This window comes from Poecilia reticulata, linkage group LG1, assembly GCF_000633615.1.
Source record: "Poecilia reticulata strain Guanapo linkage group LG1, Guppy_female_1.0+MT, whole genome shotgun sequence".
Taxonomy (NCBI): domain Eukaryota; kingdom Metazoa; phylum Chordata; class Actinopteri; order Cyprinodontiformes; family Poeciliidae; genus Poecilia; species Poecilia reticulata.
In genome coordinates this window covers 25146454-25169033 of record NC_024331.1, presented here as the reverse complement: position 1 = coordinate 25169033, position 22580 = coordinate 25146454, and the positions used below count along the sequence as shown (strand labels likewise).

The window sequence follows — 22580 nt, the reverse complement described above, 5'->3', positions numbered from 1 at the left end:
AATAACTTTTTTCCCATTTTATATTGTTTCTGAACTGTTCGTGCTTTGCTAGAGCAGCGGTGCAATATGTCGATCGCGGAAGGTTTTGAGTCGATCTCGGCATCAAGTGACAAACTGAACGCAGCCAGGACGCTGAGACCAGCACGTCCTCCTCTGGCTTAAAACGTTAAAACGTTCGTAACTCTATTAAAGAACAACAGAAAAATCAACAAAACGTGTTCAAATTAATGACCCAACAACAATAATAATCTCAGTAATTATTGTTTCAACAAGGTGTTGCGCAATTCTGTGCGTTTCTGTTCCATTATCAAAATAACGAGCAGAGCAGGAATTTAAAATGAACTAATCGACCACCGCTGTGTTGATCGCAAAAATAAAAATCAAGCCTGCAAACCTGATATCGTAACGGACTGAATGTTATATTTTTTAACGTAATCTCTGGAGTTGTTCTGCCGTTGTTATGGCAGGAGGTTGCCATAACAACGGGTATGCTTAAATTACAGAAAGAGACGGAGAGTAAAAAKGTGCGAGTGGTTTAGAGTTGATCATCTGTTCGGGTTGTTTTATCTTTGCTGTGGTTCATCACAGCCGCTGTAGTTTCTGAACATTCAATAAACAACAAACTTGGACTAATCGTTCTTTGTGGGTATACGTCATTTATAAGAAATATCAAACACGGTAAATATGTTTCATTAAGTATTTAACAAACAAATGGCTTCTTCCGCGATAATTATGTGAAATTAAATTGTCTAATATAAAAAAATAGTTTGGTGCGGTCGGGCTGAGAGTCTGAGAGACTTTTCCTTTATCAAACAATTTTTTTGCCTCTTATTTAGTGGAAATATTGATGTTGATGATACTTTCTCCAAAATAATAACCCTTTTCAACCTTTATAGCTCCACTGTTGAAAATGAGAAGCTAACATTCACAAATGACATTGAAATAAAATCCAGCCCAACATCTGGTTTGAGGTGATTCCTCTGGAACTTGTTGGAGGAAAAATATCCCAACTTCAGAAGATGAGCTTTAACTTAACAGAGCTCTGTGGTTCCTCCCATCAGTATGAGAGTCAGRATGAGGAGGCGCCATGTTAGGAAGAGAAGTGGAAGCTGCAGGATCTTCAGAACAAACAGGTCATGATGCTGGGCTACTGATTATCCCTCTGTATGGACACAGGATCAATAGAACCAGTTTAAAAGCTAAATAAATGGTTATATGCCAGACATGGAAAACTGGGATGCTCTCCATGCCATGATGTTCAGAATTTAGGTCTCATGGCATCTCCAGCTGTCAACATTGAAGCCTGGCTGAAGGAAATACAGCTTTATTTTGTAGCAATTCAAGAGCTACCAATATACTACTTTAGGCCTCTGTGGAAAATCTTTTAGGCGTTATGTTTTAATGAGGGGTAGATACACTTTTGGGTTTTGCTCATGGCCATCTGTTTATATCAATTTATTTTATACTGTTGTTCCAGGTATCAAATTTCAATGTTTTTGATTTTTGCTGCTGTAGCACTGAAAATTGCACACAACACTGTTAAAACAAGCACTTGTTTAAATATGTATGTTTTATGTGTATACTGTAATTATTAATTATTTACATAATAATTAATCTATAATTATCTAAAATTATTGTTAGGTGTTCATTAGTGCTGTTGTACTGTCACTGTTCCTTTAAGTTAAGAGGCATTTTCTGGTTACACAAAGACTGTTGAGACACTTTTGAGAGGGAGCGGGTCGTTGATTAAGGACTAAAAGTGTTGACTTTATTATCGGCTGTCCTGGTATTGTTCAACTTTAATAAATCAATGTTCAGAGCAAATTGTTTATCTGGTGCTTAGTTCTCCTAACAGAACATTATAATACATCAGAAAATTATTTGTCAACGAGTCACACATCTCAACTCCTTAACAAATGAAAAAAATATATAATATTACATATATATATATAAATTTTCTTTACAACCTTGTCCCTTAGTGGGGTCAGGAGGGTTGCTGGTGCCTCTCCAGCTAATGTTCCAGGTGAGAGGTGGGGTCACCCTGGACAGGTTGCCAGTCTGTTGCAGGGCAACACAGAGACACACAGGACAAACAACCATGCACACACAAACTCACACCTAGGGACAATTTATACAGACCAATTAACCTGACAGTCATGTTTTTGGACTGTGGGAGGAAACCGGAGTTCCCGGAGAAAACCCACGCACGCACAGGGAGAACATGGAAACTCCATGCAGAAAGACCTGGGCTGGGAATTGAACCCAGAACCTTCTTGCTGCAAGGCAACAGCTCTACCAACTGCGTCACTGTGCAGCCCCGCAATCTCTAATCAATTTTAGCAATTCATATATCAAAATCTTCTGCTTCTTTTGATCCTTTATGCTTTTGGTTTTGCTATGTTTCACTTCTTCAACTATTTCTGGCTTTGTACTAATTTCTGCTTCTGCTAATTTCTGCTTTTTATTATTTCCCTGTTTAATTGTTTCAACTATTTCTGGCGTTGTACTAATTTCTGCTTCTGCTAGTTTTTGCTTTTTACTGTTTCACTGTTTAATTGTTTCAACCATTTCTGGCGTTGAACTAATTTCTGCTTCTGCTAGTTTATGTATTTTGCTGTTTCACTGTTTCAATGTTTTGTACTAATTTCCACTTCCAATGATAATTATGCGTTTTCTTAAGCTCTGTTTCACTTTTTTGACTTTTTCAAATAATTCAGGTTGCACACAGACTCCTGCTTCTTCTGCTGAATTCTTCTAAATTTCAGCACGTAAACTTTTTCTACAATGTATTACTGTAGCTTTCTTCTGTTTTTTCTACATCTTAATCTTTGTTTTCATGTGTCTTGTATTTGTCCATCAATCATTCTGCAAATATGCATTCTCACGGCTGTTTCGCTAGGAACAGCTATTTTTCTAGTTTTGTTWGTATTTCCTTTTAACTCATGTAAACCACTTTGAATTGCCTTGTTGCAGAAAATATGCTATATAAATAAAATTATCTTACCTTACTTACTTTACYTTACCTTACATGTTGAGGCCTAGAAGCCTCATCAGCTTCTAGGCCTCACTTCATCAAAATCTGGAAGTGGGAAGAGACGCATATTACCATATCKAAAWACATTRCGGGGCGTTTGTGTTGAACGGGATTTCATTTCAGTTGGTAAATGCAGCGATTTTAAAAGTTCAACGCCAGACAATGGCACTCCAGTACAAAATCTTCTTGTTTTTTCAACCAAGTCAAAAGATGGAACTATTCCTGCTCGTTTAAGAGTTGTGTTATATGTAAAGGCGTCTATCTTATARTTTTGGGCTGGTTTTCTTGGCTCTAGATTATGGAGCCCCAGTCCAGCTCCAATCCAATTAGAAAATCTCAAAAAATAACTCATTGTAAAATTTTTCGAACGTCAAATGATGATAATACGCGAATGAAGCTGAATACAAATAACAGATCTTATGTATGGATAGATATATATATATGTACAACCCCTCTGTGACGTCATAGGACAGTTTACTTATCTAGCCACGTCACTGGTGTGTTGCATAGGCCCAAGGCAGCTGACGTCAGCAAGGTGACATGACAGGCTGAAGCKCGAACGTCATGTCACGTGAGTTGGAGCGGATTGCAGAGAAGAGCAGGAGGCGGAAATGGGCCCTTCAACTACAGACGTATTTACGTTTTATTCGTGTGTATGCTCCCAACTAACAACATAGAATTGTTTGTGAATAAATAATATAATGTCCCTTTTCCACCGGCTCTCCTTCAGCAGCCCGGCTCCTATAGCAAGGATCTGTAGTACGGTGCTGCCTCCTGGCGGTGGGGGGGTATAGCGCCCCACCAGTGGCGCAACTACACATTATTCAAGTGGATGCGAAAACATAAATCGGCTTCAACTTCTCATTTACGTAAATGGATGGAGAAAATAATAGTCAGTAGATTAGGTTATGTTCTTGAGCATAAGAAACTAATGAATGGATACCAGTGTGGCTTTCGAACAGGGAGATAAACTATGGATCCTCTAACTAGAGTAAGTAATGACATAGAGAAAGCTTTAAAAATGAAGGAAGTAATGACTATAGTATTTTTTGATATAGAAAAAGCATATGATTCACTCTGGAGAGAAGAATTACATATAAAAATTAATCAGATTGGAATTAGTGGAAAGATGTATAATTGGATAGCAATTTTTTTGCTGGACAGAAAAGAGTTAAGATTTGGAATGATTATTCAAAAGAGTTTAATGTGGAAAATGGGTAGTGAAATTAGTCCAATCAAGGTAGTGAAATTAGTCCAATCTTATTTAATATAATGATTAATGACAGTTTTTCTGATAAAGATAAATGTATAAATTCTGCACTGTATGCAGATGAGACTCCAAATGGCACACTTGGACACTTGCACATCCTCAAAAACAAACATGTCCAAAGTGACATTTCTTTTTTGTGCCATTTTGATCAATCTTGGAATTCACAAGCAGAATACTTTATTCTACAGATTTATTGTTTTTTCCAGTTCATACATTCAACACTCAATGTGTATTTACAAGAAATAAAACAGAAAAATCTGGATGAAGCAAAATTTTTCTATTTCTTTTGTGTTTCAAATGTAATAGCTACAAACTACTTTAAAGTATTAAAGTAAAATACTTTAACTTACAGTTAATGTATTTTTGACTGCAAAAATATAAAATTTAGCTTGTCATCTTCATAAAGAGACCACGCTTTTGCATATACTCCAAATTGTTCAAGAACATCAGCTGATTTAACTTGGGTATACCTTTTCAGGCGGTTTTAGCACTGCCAGGTGTTAAACGACAGCACAGAGCAGCGTGAATGCAAACTATAATTCTGAAAATGTACCAAATGTTGCAATTTTAGTCCCCAATCGAACTGAGTCTACTGGACTCTCCGGTCTGAATACACCCTAAAAGAAAATATTCTACAATCTGCACCTGCAGAAAGAGAAGTGAGAAACTGCAAAGATTTTCACAGAGGGAAATGAGTTTGTATCTATATCTAACAGCAACAGCACAAAAACTAAAGTAAAACTTTTAAAATATGCCCTATAAAAAAAGCACGTTACAAATATAGTTTCATTTTGCCTTATCTGCACAAATTATTTTAAGGTCGGAGGACAAGCAGCATGAGAAAAATCAAAGTATTTACTCAGAATGTATCAAATTTACTTGAATATGTACATTATGAAAAATGAAGTATTATTCAGTAATCTTTCTGAATCACAACTCTTACAGCATTTTATTTTATTTTGTTTTTACTCAGATCACTTTGAAGCTTGAATTATAAAACATGTTACAAACAGACTTAAACATGGTAAAAAATGTTTGTTTTTTTTGGTTTCACATTTTCATTTTGTGCATACAGAACTTAGCAAATAATGTCAGAAAATTAACTGAACATTAATGATACAATGTTTGTTTCTAATTCCAGATTTCTATTCTGTAATAGATTAAAGGCCTACTTCCCCTTTCGGATTATATTTGATCTGGTTTAAAATGTAAAATAAATAGATGGGTGGAGTTCAGATTGGATCCTTAACCTGTTCTTCCTCAAACCTGATTTGATTTAATAAAACAGGGTTTGGTTACGAGAGGTCACTTTACCTGACACGCATGTTTCTGAACTGTGAAGTGAGAATTAACCCACAAAATGATAGAGAGAGCACACAAACACCACACAGAAAGGCAAAATCTAGGTTTTGACCACCATATTATGGATGTTTATCACTGATAATTACATACAGATGGATATTTAAAACACTTTAAAAGAACAAGCCGCTTGGCATGATTTCTAAAAAAAAAAAAATCCTCCTGCAAGCAAACTTTTGAAAAAAATGTTTTTTTTCCACAAATCTACGTTCAGCTAACTGACCATGAGCAGTGACTAAGATGTTTCCTCATTCTCAGCAGCTAGATGGCAAACATTAACTCTACATGTGCTTTATTTTTCACATCATTCAAGCAATCACACAGAAGAAGCCATGAATGGATCTGCTTGTAAGGACAATGACATGACGGGAAAGTCGGATAAAAGAACAACAAACCTTCATCATGGCTGTTTTTATTAACCAGGAGAAGCAGACTTTGCTGCTTGACTGTAGGCTAAACCAATATTTGTACCCATGAGTGGGCAAATAGTCCTACTGGGACAGAACATTGCAGTCACGCATGCACACCCCACACACAAAAAGAAACGTGCACAAAACCCTCAGAAGCCCCTCCAGACTCTTACTGGGGAGGAGATTTTTTTATGACAGCTGACAGATACAATACAAGAGATTCCTCACATCTTAGACGTATCCTGTTATCTTATTGAATTAAAAACTGGACATTAAATGCTAACAACCAGGAAATGCAACATGATTTTTTTTCGATTTACATTTTTGGTTCTTGCTTTAAACTTCTTAACTGTCTACAACAGGCCAGCAGGTAAGTTCATTAAGTTCAAAGGTAATTAACCTTTAAGACTGAATATTGTCTTTCCAGGACATCTATCCAGTTAAATTTTACAGAGCTAAGTGTATTAATGTCATCCTAAAAGAAAAAGGCACCTAATCAGAAGATGTTAATATGGATGAAGATACTTTACATAAAAATGGACAATATTCATTATTTAACTCTTTAAAGACAGACACGAGAAACGTTTGTAAGAAAATTTACATATTTTGAAACTTTGCTGGGATAAAAAACAAATGTATTGCAGTTGGTTCATTTTTGTAATTGCAAGCAAAAATATTTGTTTTGAATGCATTATTAAAAATACATGACAAAATTAAATATGATTTAAAATTTTTTTTAGGATTACATTCTTTTTTGTCCTGTTTGTTGAAACTCCAAAGCCTTACGGGATCGGCATGGTTTGGCTGAAATCAATTTCTCCTGCATCTCCTCTGTTATGTCATTAAAAGGATCCATGTCTTCACAGAAAAAATATGTGCTTTATTTTTAAATGGGTCCTGTTGTTCAAAATTCACATGTTGCACATTTTTATGTCTCCATTTGCTTCTAAAAACAGCTGAAGGTCCTAAAAAAACCCACCCAGACATTTTTTGGATGGATTTTGGTTCTTGTTCTGAACTTCTTAATTGTCTAAAGCAGGAACTTATTTTTTGGCAATAAGTTCCTGTTTGTTGGTGTCTAGAACAGTTTCAGAAACCTCCCGATTGTTGAGTCACATTGACACGCGCTACACCTTTACCTAGGAAACCCAACCCAGCCCTTCACCTTAGCAGCCCAACCGGATCTCCAGCACATTTGGTCAGCTGGTTTTACCTCTTGCATATGCTGTACAATGGCTGCTGGTGTTTTGTTGTTGACAAAACACTTGCAGGAGGCTCCACTTCTGCTTTTCAAAGATGTATGGTTGTATAATTGCGCATTTTCAGAAGCATTTAAACGTTGAGTTGGAGGGCGTGGCCAGAAGCAGATTAACTGGATTTAAAGTGACAAAACGTCCTAAAACAGCTCAAAATAGGCAGAACTGACCAGACTAAAATCTTATTGTCTAAAGAATGATTTTGTGCCAAAACATTGTCACAAAAATTGTCTATGGACCTATCCTAGCCTGTTCAAGGCAGTTTTTCCATTGAGTCCAACATTCATTTCAGTTTAAGGCTTATAATTAAGATCCAATCTCAAATCCCACAAGTGAATGTCCATAAAGTGAGTGGGTTTCTGGATCAATGACTTTACAGATCTAGAATAAACATCCGTCATATTTCTTTCAGGCGTCCACTTGCGTAACATGGAGAGCTTCATCCAAGCTGTGCAGCAGGTTGAAGACTCCAACGCTGGCCTGTTGCCCCTGGCTCTGGTTCGGGCTTTGCGGAGGACGGCTGGCCATGACGATCTGATGACCGTCCATTTCTTAGGCGCGTCGCACAATCTCAGTGACACAGATGGTTTGGAGGGATCGATCCTAAATGCAACATCCTTCAGCTTTTTTGATAAGGCCATCCACCACATTGTGACTGACAACGGTGAGGAGCGCGGAGTGGTCCTCGCTCCAGACGGCACCACGGTTGCTCTTGCACCCCTACTATTAGGAATTGAATCAGGACTGAAAGCCAAGATGGAGGGAACAGAAGCTGTTGGGATCTTTCCTCTGTCCCTCGGTCGGACGTTGGGCCTGTCGCTGCTAAGCCTCCAGGACATCCCACCATCCATGCGTCTGGGTCCCAATGGGTGCTGGGACAACGTGGAGCAGCCAAAGGTGTTTAAGTTATCTCGGCCTGCCACTCTGGCCACAGATGCTGTTATAAACGGTGGCATGGATGGAGTTATACTGGGCAATCACCTCAGCAAGTTACCAGCGACTGAGCAGCCTCAGGCCCTCAGTGAGATCTTAAGAGGATACTATAATTTCACTCTGACTGAGAAACAAGGCATTGATGCTGTGACAAACTACATCAGCCCAAAGAGGAGGCAACTTTCAAGGCAACTTCTGGAGCCACTTGATCTTCACGCTGAAGTGATGACGACACTAACATTGGTCTGGAAGCTGGAGGACACAGAATGGATTGCTCTGGACTCTGGTTTGGGAAACGCGGTGCAGGATGGATTAAAAACATTTATGCACAGATACCTGGGTGAGTAATGTTATCATGTCGGAGGCATTTAGGCATAAAATAAGGCTGCAAGTAAAAACTGTCTTGGAAAGGTAAGCTTTCAAAATTCGTTTTTACTTGCGCTTACTAGACAAACTGTACTTTTGTTTACTTTAGATTTTGATGTCATCTGGTGACATTGTGGATATATTTAGTAAAGAGTGCAACTTACAAAAATGTTTATATTTCCTTGAACTTTTTTAAACATTTGTAGCAAGTTTCTTATGCTACAAACAACCTTCAATGTATTTTATTGGGATTTTATATGATAGATCAACACAACAAAGTGCATGGATTTCAATTCAATCTGAACACACCACAGAGAACAATGGTAGTGGCAGCATCATGCTGTAGGGATCCTTGTATTTGGCAGAGGCAAAGAAACGGGTCAGAGTATGAAGAAATTATGAATTAGCTAAATACTCAGCAATACCACCTAGCATAGAATAGCATAGCATAGCATAGCTTAGCATATCAAACTACAGCAAATCATAGCATAGCACACCAAGTATAGCATAACAAACCATAGCATAGCAAAGATTAAATTAGCATGACATATCAAACCATACCACACAGCATAGCATAGCATAGCATAGTAAACTGTAGCATAGCAAGAAGTACCTTAAAATTTGAAGAATGTTGATTAATGTGCTGCCAAAAAATGTAGGATTAATAGAAGGCAGACTATTGGTTAGAAATATACAAAACCTCAAGATGAAAAGTTATAAATTTAGCAAAGAAATAAAACAATCATAAGCAAAGTCTCATAAAAGTTTATTTTTAAGTGAGATTTAGAAATAAGAACAGATGACACCTGTCTCATGTGCTTTGGTAAATCATTTGACAGATTTGCCACGGTTTCCTGAGAAGCTGTGTCACCTCTGAGTGTTGATTACATGCATGTTAATGTTAGACAAAAAAAAACCTTAAAAACCTTTTAGTGACTTATAAAAAACTTTAGAAAGAAAGAAGAATAGGGAAGAAATATTGGTCTGGCCAATAACACCAGCAAAATTATTTTTGCATTCCACACTTTTTAGATTTAATTTGAGAAATGTTGTAAAAAATATTTAGTTTTCCTTTTGTTTTACAATAAAATATTCTGTTCTACAACATGTAGTGCCAGAAAAATGCAGTTTTTATTTTGTTGAAAGGGCAAAAATACTTTGACATTACAATGAACTGACATTTATATATAAATGATGATGTTCTGAGATGAGAACTAATTAACTGCGTCCTGAATGCAGATTGCCCTCAGATCATCCCTCGCTGCCAGTGGGGTGCGAAAGCTTCACGGGATACACCGATTCCACTCTCCCTCCCACTCAGGTTTCTCTATGTTCACCACACTTACGAGCCGTCGGCGCCTTGTTTGTCCTTCTCAAGCTGCTCCCGTAACATGAGGTCCATGCAGCGTTTTCACCAAGAAGATCGTGGATGGAATGACATTGCATATAGGTGATCAAGTTCTGAAAGTTTCACTGTGTTGCAGAATTGGAAATGAAGATTGAAACCTATACTATTGAATTACAAATATGATCATATGTTATTTTTTCTTTGACAAAGTTTGTTATGAGGGTTCACAAAGTTGAATAGTTGTGATAGTAATGAGGCTGTTTTATTTGTTTCAAATTGCATGAATTAATGAATTTTATTAAACATCACAATGAATTCGGCTCAGAAACATTCAGTGTGAGCAGGACTTAATCCTCAAGCTTTAAAATAAACATTTACCTTAATAAAACACCAGAGTCAGATCAATGTAACGCACTTCCGTCTCAGGATACAGAAACATGTCGCTAAGCATTCTGGGAAATAGTTCCCACTCCTGTCTTTTTCTTCTTTTAGTTTTTAAAGTGCTAACCTAAAAACTCTAGTTTATTCTATTCTAATAAAATGTTAACACAACTTTATGCTGTAAGTTTATCTTTCACAAACTCACATTTAGGTTCAAAATATAAAACTGTATAAATTTATTTGACTTGAAGAGTAGGAGACAGTCGACACAACTACTAAATGCAGCTCAGATGTTTGACAGTGTATGGGAACCAGTTGCTAAAACGCATCATAATTCATGTCATGATTTCTGATATATTGAATTATCTATTATCTATTATCAGCTTCGTGGTCGGATCTGACGGTTACATCTATGAAGGACGGGGTTGGAACCACGTGGGCAGACACACCAGGGGGCACAACGCCTTGGGCTACGGCGTGTCAATCATCGGAAACTACACGGCCGCACTGCCTTCTCGCCACGCCATGGACCTGCTGCGTAACCACCTGGCACTCTGTGCTGTGAATGGAGGAGGGCTGACAGGAAACTACACCATCCAAGGCCACAGGCAGGTGGTGAACTACACCGCCTGTCCTGGAGACGCCTTGTTTTCAGAAATAAGAAGCTGGGAACATTTTAGAGAATGACACGAATTGCAGCCATTGCTGATCACAAGACTCCTAAATCTAATTTGATCGCGGATGTAGTTTGATTAATGTGAATTGGTTAATTTATCCAATGAAGAAGCATTAATTAAGACCAATGTGGTTGAAATCAGATTTTAAGCAGAAGTACTAAGAAATTATCGGGCTTTTCTTTCTTAACAAGTAATGGAGCAGAGATGGCAAAACGTTCACTATGTGATTTTAAAGCAATGTCACTTTCAGAAGAATTAAAGAAAGTTTTTGAGATCTGGTTCACTTTCTATCTAACCAACAAAATACATCACAAATAAATTGATTCCACGTTTTACGATGTACCCCTGCTTACTGCATCTATTAAAAATAAAAACAACAACTTGATACTCTTCATCGTAGGTACACCACAGTGGATTCTTGCCTCCTGTTCTTGTAAACGTGCCCTAAGCCACGACACTTACAGTAACTCTGTAACTGCCCTGGTTTTCTTGTGAGGGATTACGTACTTTCCTTCATTTATTCATTATTAAAATCTCTACATTGCCAAGCTCCATTCAACACCATAATAATCCTCGCCAGAGAACAGAAACCATCCCAGATGACTGGAAAACACTAAATGTTTGTATTTTAAGGCTTTATTTTCATCACAACAACATTCATCTACATGTTCTGCCTCCATACAGCAAATGATGTCCTGCAAATGAGCGAGCATCATCATCACTCTTGGTGACAAATGCTACTGTGGTAAAAATCTGGTTTCCTGTATTCAAAATGCATTCAAACGCTCCAACGGACAGAATGGGACGTTTGATGCACAATTTCCTGTGTTGCACTGAGTGTGATAGCACAGACGACAGTAAAAGGCTATAAAAGATTGTCCTGCGCCCAGTGCGTTTACACCCCAGAACAGGGAACAGATCTTCCACTTCAGCTCCGAGTGAGCATCAGCAAGAGAAACTGCAACGATGAGTGAGTATTTTATTGTTTATATGATGTATTTTGTCTGGCTAAATGCTGCTGTAGCATTTAAAAGAAACAGAAGTCTTCATTTTTTTCTCCTTAGCTATAAAATATTTTATTACGTAAAAAATAAACATTATTTCAGACAGAGCTTGCACAAATGTGATTTAAGATAGCATTTGATGTACGATTTAACATTTAAATTTGCCTGCTTCATGCGTTTTATGTAAATGCTGATATTTTACAGGTTATGGAGACATCACTAGAGTGTATGCTACTGGTGCTTCTGAGAAGACTTCTCAGCAGGATAAACTGGGTTACTCTGGTAAATACTGAAGATAAACAGCAGACTGTACTTAAAATGTTAATCTGTTGGGCTGAAAAAGGACAAACTCATGAGGCTGTCATTTCTCCAAACAGGTGTGAGAGCATCAGAAAAAATGGCCCAAATGGATTCTGAAAGAATGAATAAATTCAGATCAAAAATCAACAGAGTGGGAAGTCAGTGCGGTATTGATCCGGCCCTTATTGCTGCCATCATCTCCAGAGAGTCCAGAGCCGGAAACGCCCTGGATGACGGATGGGGGGATCACGGTAACGCCTGGGGACTCATGCAGGTCGACAAATACTGTTTAGATCTAATGTGCAAAATCCTGGCAAATGCTTCACAAAGAAAGATTTACCGCTTTTTTATTTCCATAAACATGCAGGTGGATATTAGACATCACTCTGCAAAAGGAGACTGGGACAGTGAGGAGCATCTCCGCCAAGCTACAGGGATCCTTGTTCATTTCATTAAAAGGATTCAGAACAAGTTCCCGAGCTGGAGCAGAGAGCAGCAGCTGAAAGGTTTGTTTAATCTTCAGCATTTTGTCTGAGATTTTGTCCAACTGTCTTTGTGACCTATGAGAAGAGACTGAAGGTTGCACTTCCTGTTTGTCGAGTCTCTTTGTGTGCCAGATGTCTTCAAGTATTCAGACGTGAAGAATGTCATTTAAGGTTTATAGTTTCGCTGAGGTGCAAAGCATTTGTTGTGGTTATATTGAACGTGGTTGCTGCTGCAGATCAGATCTAGTTTTAATCCTCCTGCGGTTTTAGCACGACGCTCAGCAGGAGCTCAAAAAATGTCACAGTCCGGCAGCGGGGAAGCGGAAAGAGAGAGTTCTGGGTTTACCCTCAGATCGTCAGTTCCCAAAACCACACACACGAATATGGAAAAGCTCACATGGGATTAGTACGACCTCACCACACAGGGCACAGAGTAAAAAACTTACGAGGTCCAAATGACCCCAATGCTTAAAACTGCTGGAGGGTTAATAAACAATCAGTAGCAGAGGAATCAACAGAGTTCATTCCTTGCAGACAATTTAGAGGTGATTGTGTTTCCTGTCTCCACCCATTTGCTCTTCCTGTTTGGTGAAATGCACTCATGCTGTGTGGGGAAAGTCAGACAACTGGTGTGTGCATGACTGCCTCCTACACACCATGCTTGTGTGTGTGTGTGTGTGTGTGTGTGTGTGTGTGTGTGTGTGTGCACTTTTCTAAAGAAAAGCAGCTTCTAAGGACAGAAATAATAGGTAAAAACCAGATGTTTATGCAGCATGCAGTGGTCGCAAACAGATTAGGGAGAAGATGGAAGTGGTGCATCATTATTTTCAACTGTGTTTCCTTTATGTTTGGACTCATGGAGACAAACTGTGCTTAACTGCTTAAAGTTGTTTATATGTAAAAGGTTAAGGAGAAGCTTGTTATGTGCCCGCACAGCAAAAATTTGTTGTAAAAAGTCCTATAATGACTTAGGGTTAGGGTAACCCTTACCCTAAGCAGTTTAATGAGGAAAAAATATTGCAACCTTTCTTGAAAATATTTCTAAAGTAGCACCAAAAAATTTCCCAAAAATAAATAATGAAATCCTGGAGGGAATGCATAATCTATATATAAAAGGTCAGTGGTTTAAAATTGACTAGAGGCAACCTATAGAAGAGAAAAACTCTAAAGCCAAAACTGTTATTTGAAAAGAGCTACAGACATTGAATTTTTTGATTATTATGGCTTATTTGTTTTCTCTGCAGGAGGGATAGCGGCCTACAACATGGGGGACGGAAACGTCCATTCATATGAAAATGTGGATGCCATCACAACTGGCAAAGATTACTCCAATGATGTTGTTGCCAGAGCCAAGTGGTACAAAAGAAATGGTTACTAAATTCAGCTTGATAAATCTGTTTGTCCTGCTATAAAGAAAAGATACTTCCATGCAAACTCAAAATTTTTTACATGTTTATTCATGCAACAGGTTTTGATTATAATACAGAAGCGTGTTGCTGCTGTCACAGAGGATCAGCATCAGCATCTCCTCCATGTCTTAGATCAAAAATGAAGTGAAACTTGTCCATTCTCTACTAGCTTTCATTATGTATGGACTAAAGCACAACTGTCCAACTCAGGGCCCGGGGGCCAAATCTGGCCCGCAATGAAGCTGGTCATGGCCCAAAGGGACATGTAAATAGATCATTGAAAAATAACCATTGTATGCCTAAATAATATTTTATAAATGAAAGCAGTCAACAGAAGAGTATTAGGGGAAAAAAAAAAATTCAGAATTTCTCAGATTTTAATCCAAGATTAAAAAGTCAGAATTCTAGGGTAAAAAAAAAAAAAAAAAAAAAGGTCAGAATTCTGAGAAAAAGTTTTTTTTTTAGGGACAAAATTCCGTTTTGTGCAGCGTGTCCTGCATTTATCAAAAAGGGCAGAATAAGTTGGTGTAAAATGGAGAAAAATGAGCAAATGCTAAATATTGAAATAAATGTAATCGTCATGTTTAGTTCCAGTCTTTGAACCCACATGCAAGAACACAATCAGGAGACACGCATTTCAAAACAACAATATGGTTTATTGTAAAGGGAAAGGGAGTGAGTGTGGAGCAGGCATCAGGATCGGAACCACCAGAACAGCCACGGTTAATGAGAAGTAGAGGTAAGGCTCTGATAAACGAGGAGTCACAGATCTTATGGCGGAGGCTTACTTTAGAGCAGAGTGAGTTACTTGATGGAGCAGACAGGAATCCGGAGGCAGCGAGGAGAACCAAGGGGCCGTGGGAGGACAGACAGGCAACAAAGGTCCGGAGAATGAGAAGCCGTGAGAATTCGGGCACGACCAGGTACGTACCGCTGCGTCACGAGGGAATCCACAGAATACAAAGGACCAGGAAGGGAGTGCTCGAGGAAGGCAACCGCTTGGTAATACTAAGGGCGTAGTGGGGAAGCAGACGGGGGGATTCACAGGAGTTAGCATAAACTCCGTTCTTGAGAACCGCTGGAGAACCTCAGGCAAAACCTGACAAGGAGGACAAACACAGACAGGATTACTACGGGAATCTTACTCAGAGGGCCTCTCACTGGAAGTTTGATTACCAGGTAAAACAAACACTCAGACAACGAGGTGTCAGCTCGCCGCTTCTTAAATATCCACAGTCTCAGTCCTCTTAATGCGCCACAGGTGTGTCTCCAGGTTCTCCCACTCGCTGCTCCAGGGGCTCTGCTCACAGGCGGCATCTGGTGGGGGAACGTGGAAGCAGCAGGCTTCCCAAAACAAAGAAAACAAACCAAAACGAAAGCAAAACAGAATCCAACCCGACAGTAATAAAAGACAACATTTGGTCGGTGTCTTTACTTTTAAAGCATCAGATCAGTGGACCACAAACGGTCAGGCAGTCCTACTCATCACACTTTATAGCTCAATAAATAAATGACTCTCTGACGCAAAATAATTAAGCTAGCGATATCTTTTTTTTTTTTTTTTTTTTTTTTTTTTTTTTTAAAGACAACGTTGAAGTATACAGGTTAATCTCGTCTAATTAGGAGTGACTCTTGGGAAATTTTTTCCTTTGGGTGCGTCTCCTTCCTCTGCAAACAGTTGGCACAGAGTCTGAAAGCACAGAACAGGGAACATATCTTCCACTTCTGCTTAAAGTGAGAATCAGCAAGAGAAACTGCAACGATGAGTGAGTATTTTATTGTTTACATGACGTATTGTATAAACGCTGACATCAAATGCTGATGTCAGACTTAAAAGTAAGAGGATTTTTTTTGTTGTTGTCCTTAAATCTAAAATATTTTACTAAGAAGGCAAAAACCAAGTATTATTTCAGCCAGTCCAGCTGGAAATGCGGTCAAAAAAAAGCATTTGATATCATGTAAAATGTGTCTATTTGATGCACTTTATATAAAAGCTGACATGTTTACAGGTTATGGAGACATCACTAGAGTTTCTGCTACTGGTGCTTCTGAGAAGACTTCTCAGCAGGATAAACTGGGTTACTCTGGTAAATACTGAAGATAAACAGCAGACTGAACTGAAAATGTTAAACTGTTGGGCTGAAAAAGGACAAACTCATGAGGCTGTAATTTCTCCAAACAGGTGTGAGGGCATCAGAAACCATGGCCCAAACAGATTCTGGAAGAATGAATAAGTACAAATCAAAAATCAACAGAGTGGGAAGTCAGTGCGGTATTGATCCGGCCCTTATTGCTGCCATCATCTCCAGAGAGTCCAGAGCTGGAAACATCCTGCATAACGGATGGGGGGATCACAATAACGGCTGGGGACTCATGCAGGTCGACAAATTTAGATCCAACATGCTAAATCTTGCCAAATGCTTCGCAAAGAAAGATTTACCACTTTTTTTATTTCCAAAACCATGCAGGTGGATATTAGATACCACCAAAAGGAAGGAGACTGGGACAGTGAGGAGCATCTCCGCCAAGCGACAGGGATCCTTGTTAATTTCATCAAAAAGATTCAGACCAAGTTCCCGAGCTGGAGCAGAGAGCAGCAGCTGAAAGGTTGGTTTCTCACAGTAACCTCTTGGAGAAAATACTGCTGAGCATTTGTCTGAAATGTCTTCCAGCTGCATTTCTTTCACTTGTGAGAAAACTGGGGCGGTTGAGTCTCTGAACGGCCGTGGCCACAGCGGTTGGCTAATGGGCGGGGCCGAGTGGCGTCACCGTCTACTCTTGAAATCTGATTGGTCACCATGTCTGGCCACACCCAATCATTTTTGATCATTTTGTTCAAAGATTTGTGGTTTAACGACTCTGCATGTTAGTGGGAGGCAGAAATACTTGCTGACTGTTTTAAGTTTTCTAAAAAAAAGTTCTTAAAAAATGGGACTTTGCATATTAATTAACATTTACATGCGACTAATTTTCATCTGTAGTCTAACTGGCAGGTTGATGTATTTTATTTTTAAAAAGAATAAAAAGCAACCTCAGGCTAAGGAACAAAACAAACTTCACAAAGGAGAAAATTAAACAGTAGTTTACCATTTGTAATGGTTCAATCATTTTCACTTTAAGTTGGTGCAGTTAAGTTATGCTAAACTCAACGTGCTAATCGTGTGACTAGAAAAACATGTCTTAAGTCACTGTAACAAACAGTTTTTGCATGTTCAATATTTTTGCGTGGGTAAATAAACAGTTATGGCACTGTTCATTGTAATCTAAATCTGTAGTTCCTTTAGATGAAATTATAATCTAGACACGCCCCTATTAACAGCACAAAATAATAACGCCATGCAGTGATGATATTAGATGGGGGTTAAAAATGTAATACAACATAATTAAAACCTTACGATGTGATAATCAGTGCAAGATGTAATAAAATAAGCATATTGTATAACTTTTTGCCGCATTATGTAATAACGTTATTACATTTATTGCAAAAATGGAAAATGCGGAGGTCGTTCTCTTTCTCTTTCTCCTTTTTTTTAAAAAATCCTAATCATTTTAATCTTTGAAACTTTGGTAATTAAATATCGGTGTTATGCCATATACTAGGCTCTATGTCCTGTTCCCTGTTAAGTAAATTATTCTACTTTATATGTACAAATCCGCTCCATTGTTGTAACATGAACAGGTGAGGCTGCGGCTCACCTCTCTGACTCAACATCTAACTATTACATTGAACATTTTGAGAGGCTTTATCGCAGCTCTAAAGCCAGTCTTCATCAATGAAGCGCCCCCTGCTGTTCAGCATTCAAATTGTCTCTGTGCAGCATTTATTGGCAAGTTCATGTCTTTGACATTCTTATAAATAAATAGTTTTAATACACTGCTCAAAAAAATAAAGGGAACACTCAAACAACACAATATAACTCCAAGTAAATCAAACTTCTGTGAAATCAAACTGTCCACTTAGGAAGCAACACTGATTGACCCGACGAGGGTCCCCGTTGTCAATCAGTGTTGCTTCCTAAGTGGACAGTTTGATTTCACAGAAGTTTGATTTACTTGGAGTTATATTGTGTTGTTTAAGTGTTCCCTTTATTTTTTTGAGCAGTGTATTACATTTAGTATTGTGAATCACTTTACTCTGGTATGTATTTTTTCTTCAGTAGGATAAGTTGGTGTACTAATAAAAATACTTAACAAGCACACTGGCGTTCTGATTATTATAGTTTGATTATTATCACTTTTTTTTCTCTACAGGAGGAATAGCGGCCTACAACACGGGGGATGGAAAGGTCCTTTCGTATGAAAATGTGGATCAAAACACAACTGGCAAAGATTACTCCAATGATGTTGTTGCCAGAGCCAAATGGTACAAAAGAAATGGTTTCTAAAGTCTGCGGCTGATAAACCAGAGTTATCCGGCTAAAAAGAAAAAAATACTTTCATGCATGCAACCGTTTTAGATTATGCTTGATCTAGGCTTCATTAATCTGTTTAGGTTTCTATTTAGCCGGAGCAAAGCTGGTGGAAAAGTCATGTTTAGAATCAACAGCGTCCATTATGTTAAATCTAATGCTTAAAGAGAAATTCATGTTCTGTGTAGAATGTTTTGGGTTTATAATCAAAAACCGCTGAATAAATTTGAATAAAATGTTAAATGCTAATAATTGTAATAAATGTAACAAAATGCAGCATTTTCCCATGTTGCAAACAAATGCAGTTAAATGAAGATTAGCATTTTCATGGCAGCAGTTTTATTTGTGGACTTTAGGCTTGATGACTTCACAAAAGACTTAGACATCAAATTGCCACCAATGATTTCACTAAAACTTGAGCCTTTTGACCCTGAAGCAACTGATATCTTACACCAAACAGAAAGTATGAAAGGGTACGAGAAGCTGACTCTCTCTTGTACTTTAAATAATAAACTAATATTAATTGTCTTTGTTTCCTGTCGGTCCAGAATCTGCAGGACTAAACCCCCACATGCGATCAAGTATAAGTGAGGCAAAGTGCAGATGGATGATGAAAGTGAATTTAATGATGAACTTACAAAACTCAGAGGAAACTCAGAAATTAGGGTGACAGGAACAGAACAGAAGATCATGACAGAATGAATCCTGGGAGTTTAAATAGTGTGGAGATGTGAAACAGGTGAGTACAACGAACACAATGAAGAGCAGCTGGGGAGAATCTAAGAAATGAGCTGAGGTAGGAAGAAAAAATGGACACAGGAAACTATTAGAATAAAACAGAGTACACACAAAATTATTTCCATAAAACTTAGTTTAACTGCATGCAGTTAAACTAAGCCTACCAAGGTTTGGTTTTAATTTGATGAAATGTTTGAATGAGTTAGAGCTATAACATGAAGGACTAGAAGTGGAAACTCAAAATTCAATGCATTTGTTGAATTTTTATCCGACAAACACAAAGTACAACATGATTTTGAAATGATAGGAAAATAATAGATTATTTCTCAGGTTTAGAAATACAAATCTGTGAAACGTAAGTTGCGTGTATGTTCAGATACATTTGTTCTGCTAACACTAATGAGAATAAACTAATTGCCTCCAGAAGAGTAAATATTTAACGTTTTCAACGAACCACATAAGTGGACAAAGTATTCATCTGAAAAAGGTGTTCAGGACGCAGACGATAGTTAAAAACAATAAAATCTGTATTCAGAGGTTTTGTAGTACAAATAAAAGTATTTCTTCTAGCTTCGTACAAATTAAACTTATATGAAAATGGTAAAATAAATACCTTTCTGTAAATCTTAAAGGTTGCAGATCCCATGGCCAGAAACATTCCTCTTGTCCAACGTAATTAAATAAAAATAAGCTAATGATACGTTTTGAAACTTTCCACCTTTTATTGCCTTTTCTTCTCTTCGTGCAGTAAATAAACATGAGAAACATCTGCAAACATAAGTAGATCTCAGAAATGTATTAAGAAAATATTTATTCTTGAAAGGTTTAGTGCAGAGCGCAGCAGTCGCTAAACAAGCAAACTCCATCCAAAGCTGCAGCAGTCTTTCTTTTCATCTGAATGGATGTTTTAGGCCACAAAAGACACACGAGGTGCACTGCAGCTGAGCCAAGTCTGTAGATACACGAGACCTGGTCATCAGAACAGCAGGCGGAGGGGATTTCTGTCCTCAAAGTGTTTTGTGTGTGACGAAGGAGAAAGGTCAGAGGTCAGCGGTAGGTGCAGTGGTGCTCCTGGTGCTGCCCCAGGTCCACTTTGTGCTGGAAGCTGTAGTGGCAGAGAGTGCAGCGGTAGGGCCGGTCGTCCCTGTGCTTTCGGCTGTGCGTGATGAGGTTGGAGCTCTGGCTGAATGCTTTGCCGCATATCTGGCAAACATGAGGTTTCTCCCCTGCAAAAGGTCATCAGGTCATCAACAGGTCATGGTTTAAGAGCTTCTGAAGGGTTGAGCCACACATGACGACATTCCTCTATTTCATTTCTACATGATGCTAATGATTAAAATGCTACTGAAATTCAAAAATACTTTTATTAATCCCAAAGGGAAAATAAATGTTGTAACTCATGTTAATTCAAATTCTTCAGAGTTATTGTAGATAGTAATGGATGTTGGCAGGGAAGATCTCTCGTAGCTGTCTGTGTTACAGTGAATTTGAAGAAGCCTCTGACTGAAGACACTGTTTTCTCAGGACAGTCTCATGAAGAAATAAATATAAATAATTACTGATAGAAAGACTCAAACTGTTGTTTTTGTCTTCTATAGTAAGATAAAATAAGAAGAAAATCCTACTTTTACTCAAAAAATATGTATACTTTTTATGTAAACAGTTGTTTTTCTGTTGCCAAGAAAAAAAACCTTTTCAAATTGTCGTGATTAAATCAGGAGCTAAACTACAGACAGGAATTGCTCTCTCTACGAGCAGCATGCGCCCCCTACTGTGCAGCAGCTAAACTGCAGCTCAGGAAAAAACTAAGCCAACTGCACTGACTGAAAACCTGGTTATTCCACCAAAAATCGATTTCTGAACTCCTCCTGAGTTAAAACATTACAATTATTGTTTCTAAACGAATATTAACTTATTTTCTTTATCTGAAAGCACTACATCTTTTTAGTTATTTTGACCATTTCTCATTTTCTGCTAATAAATGCAACATTTTTGCTTGGGATTTCAGAAACATGCTGTCAGTAGTTCCTAGAATAAAAGAACAATGTTCATTTTACTCAAACATATACTTTTGAAAAGTAAAATCAGAGATACTGATCATTATAAGTGGTCTCTTAATTTTTTCCAGAGCTGTATATAGAAATATATAAAAAGCGCGGCAGCTTATAGAGCTGTTGAACGTTTTTATACATTGTGTTACACACCAGTTTGCATCTTATTACAGTATTGGTGTGTCAAAGCTGCAGTGTACAACATTAAATTTCAGTAACTACCAGAAGCTCAACTCGGCACCTTCGTGTCAACGATGCTAGGAGCTAGCATAAACCTACCTGTGTGAATGAATGTGTGTTTCTTCATGTCCGACTTCTGGTGGAATCTCTTGCCGCAGTACTGACAGGGATACGGCCGTGTGTCCGAATGTATGAGCAGGTGGGTGGAGAGGGTGGAGGAACGCTTGAACACTTTCCCACACACCTCACAACCGAAGGTCTTCTCCTGAAACGTGGAAGTGAGAGTCGTTAAAATGCAACATTCAGTGCTGCTTTGTGAATATAAATCGTCTGTAAAGCATCTGCGGTTCTGACCTTGCCCCTGTGTGAAGACTTCTTATTGTCAGCCCTGCTGGCCTTGAAGTGGGCAGCTTTGTTTCCATGACTTTTGCATATATGTGTCTTCAGGCTCGACAGAGATGAAAATATCTGCAGAAAAGAGTTGAATGGTGTTTAGCTAGACTAGTGAATCATTAGAAAGTGTTTAAAAATATAAAAAATCATCTAAAAATATTGAGAATTCCTGGTGCAAAGGTTTTTTTTTTTTTTTAGCTCTTAAAGGTGACCTATTGTGCAAACAGGTTAGAGCATTCAAAACACGTTCACTACATTTTTTTAAACAAAATCTTTCTTAGATGAGGGTATTTTAGTCGGCTCAGTTGTGCCTAATTTGATCTCCTTTCAGAGATCTGTTGTCATTTCAAATTCAAAATGGTCACTGAAGTCAGTGTTTATACTCACATAAAAGTGGCTGCAAACAGGTGCACAGTTATACAAGAAAAAAACAGCTGAACAACTTTGCAGGAGCTCTGCTTGGGTTGCTAAGTGACGGGCTGGGCTTCTCTGGGGTTGCTAAGTGAGGGGGTGGGGTTCTCTGGGGTTGCTAAGTGAGGGGGTGGGGTTCTCTGGGGTTGCTAAGTGACGGGGTGGG

The 22580-nt window shown here is 38.3% G+C and overlaps 4 protein-coding genes across 5 annotated transcripts in view; 3 read left to right on the top strand and 1 right to left on the bottom strand.

Moving 5' to 3' along the window:
- The first annotated feature begins 6207 nt into the window (after nucleotides 1-6207).
- LOC103467691 (N-acetylmuramoyl-L-alanine amidase-like) lies at nucleotides 6208-11419 on the top strand. The gene is made up of 4 exons (XM_008414310.1): nucleotides 6208-6443; nucleotides 7742-8602; nucleotides 9868-10078; nucleotides 10741-11419. Exons 1-4 carry the CDS (start codon nucleotides 6350-6352, stop codon nucleotides 11042-11044), a joined length of 1470 nt encoding a protein of 489 aa, XP_008412532.1. The 5' UTR covers nucleotides 6208-6349; the 3' UTR covers nucleotides 11045-11419.
- A 466-nt stretch (nucleotides 11420-11885) lies between these two features.
- LOC103467722 (lysozyme g-like) lies at nucleotides 11886-14470 on the top strand. The gene is made up of 5 exons (XM_008414376.2): nucleotides 11886-12004; nucleotides 12243-12320; nucleotides 12416-12612; nucleotides 12706-12844; nucleotides 14068-14470. Exons 1-5 carry the CDS (start codon nucleotides 12001-12003, stop codon nucleotides 14199-14201), a joined length of 552 nt encoding a protein of 183 aa, XP_008412598.1. The 5' UTR covers nucleotides 11886-12000; the 3' UTR covers nucleotides 14202-14470.
- Nucleotides 14471-16023: 1553 nt separating this feature from the next.
- LOC103467717 (lysozyme g-like) lies at nucleotides 16024-19168 on the top strand. The gene is made up of 4 exons (XM_017310245.1): nucleotides 16024-16319; nucleotides 16415-16611; nucleotides 16701-16839; nucleotides 18484-19168. Exons 1-4 carry the CDS (start codon nucleotides 16196-16198, stop codon nucleotides 18615-18617), a joined length of 594 nt encoding a protein of 197 aa, XP_017165734.1. The 5' UTR covers nucleotides 16024-16195; the 3' UTR covers nucleotides 18618-19168.
- A 79-nt stretch (nucleotides 19169-19247) lies between these two features.
- Nucleotides 19248-22580, bottom strand: part of LOC103467707 (zinc finger protein Gfi-1b-like) — a 7949-nt gene continuing 4616 nt past the window's right edge. For both annotated transcript variants that reach the window (XM_008414345.2, XM_008414353.2), the window contains exons 4-6: nucleotides 21965-22078; nucleotides 21710-21875; nucleotides 19248-20605 (exon numbers count right to left, since the gene is read on the bottom strand). In XM_008414345.2, the coding sequence (XP_008412567.1) occupies nucleotides 20427-20605; nucleotides 21710-21875; nucleotides 21965-22078 (459 nt within the window). In that variant the 3' untranslated portion in view covers nucleotides 19248-20426. The remainder of the gene's footprint in view (nucleotides 20606-21709; nucleotides 21876-21964; nucleotides 22079-22580) is intronic.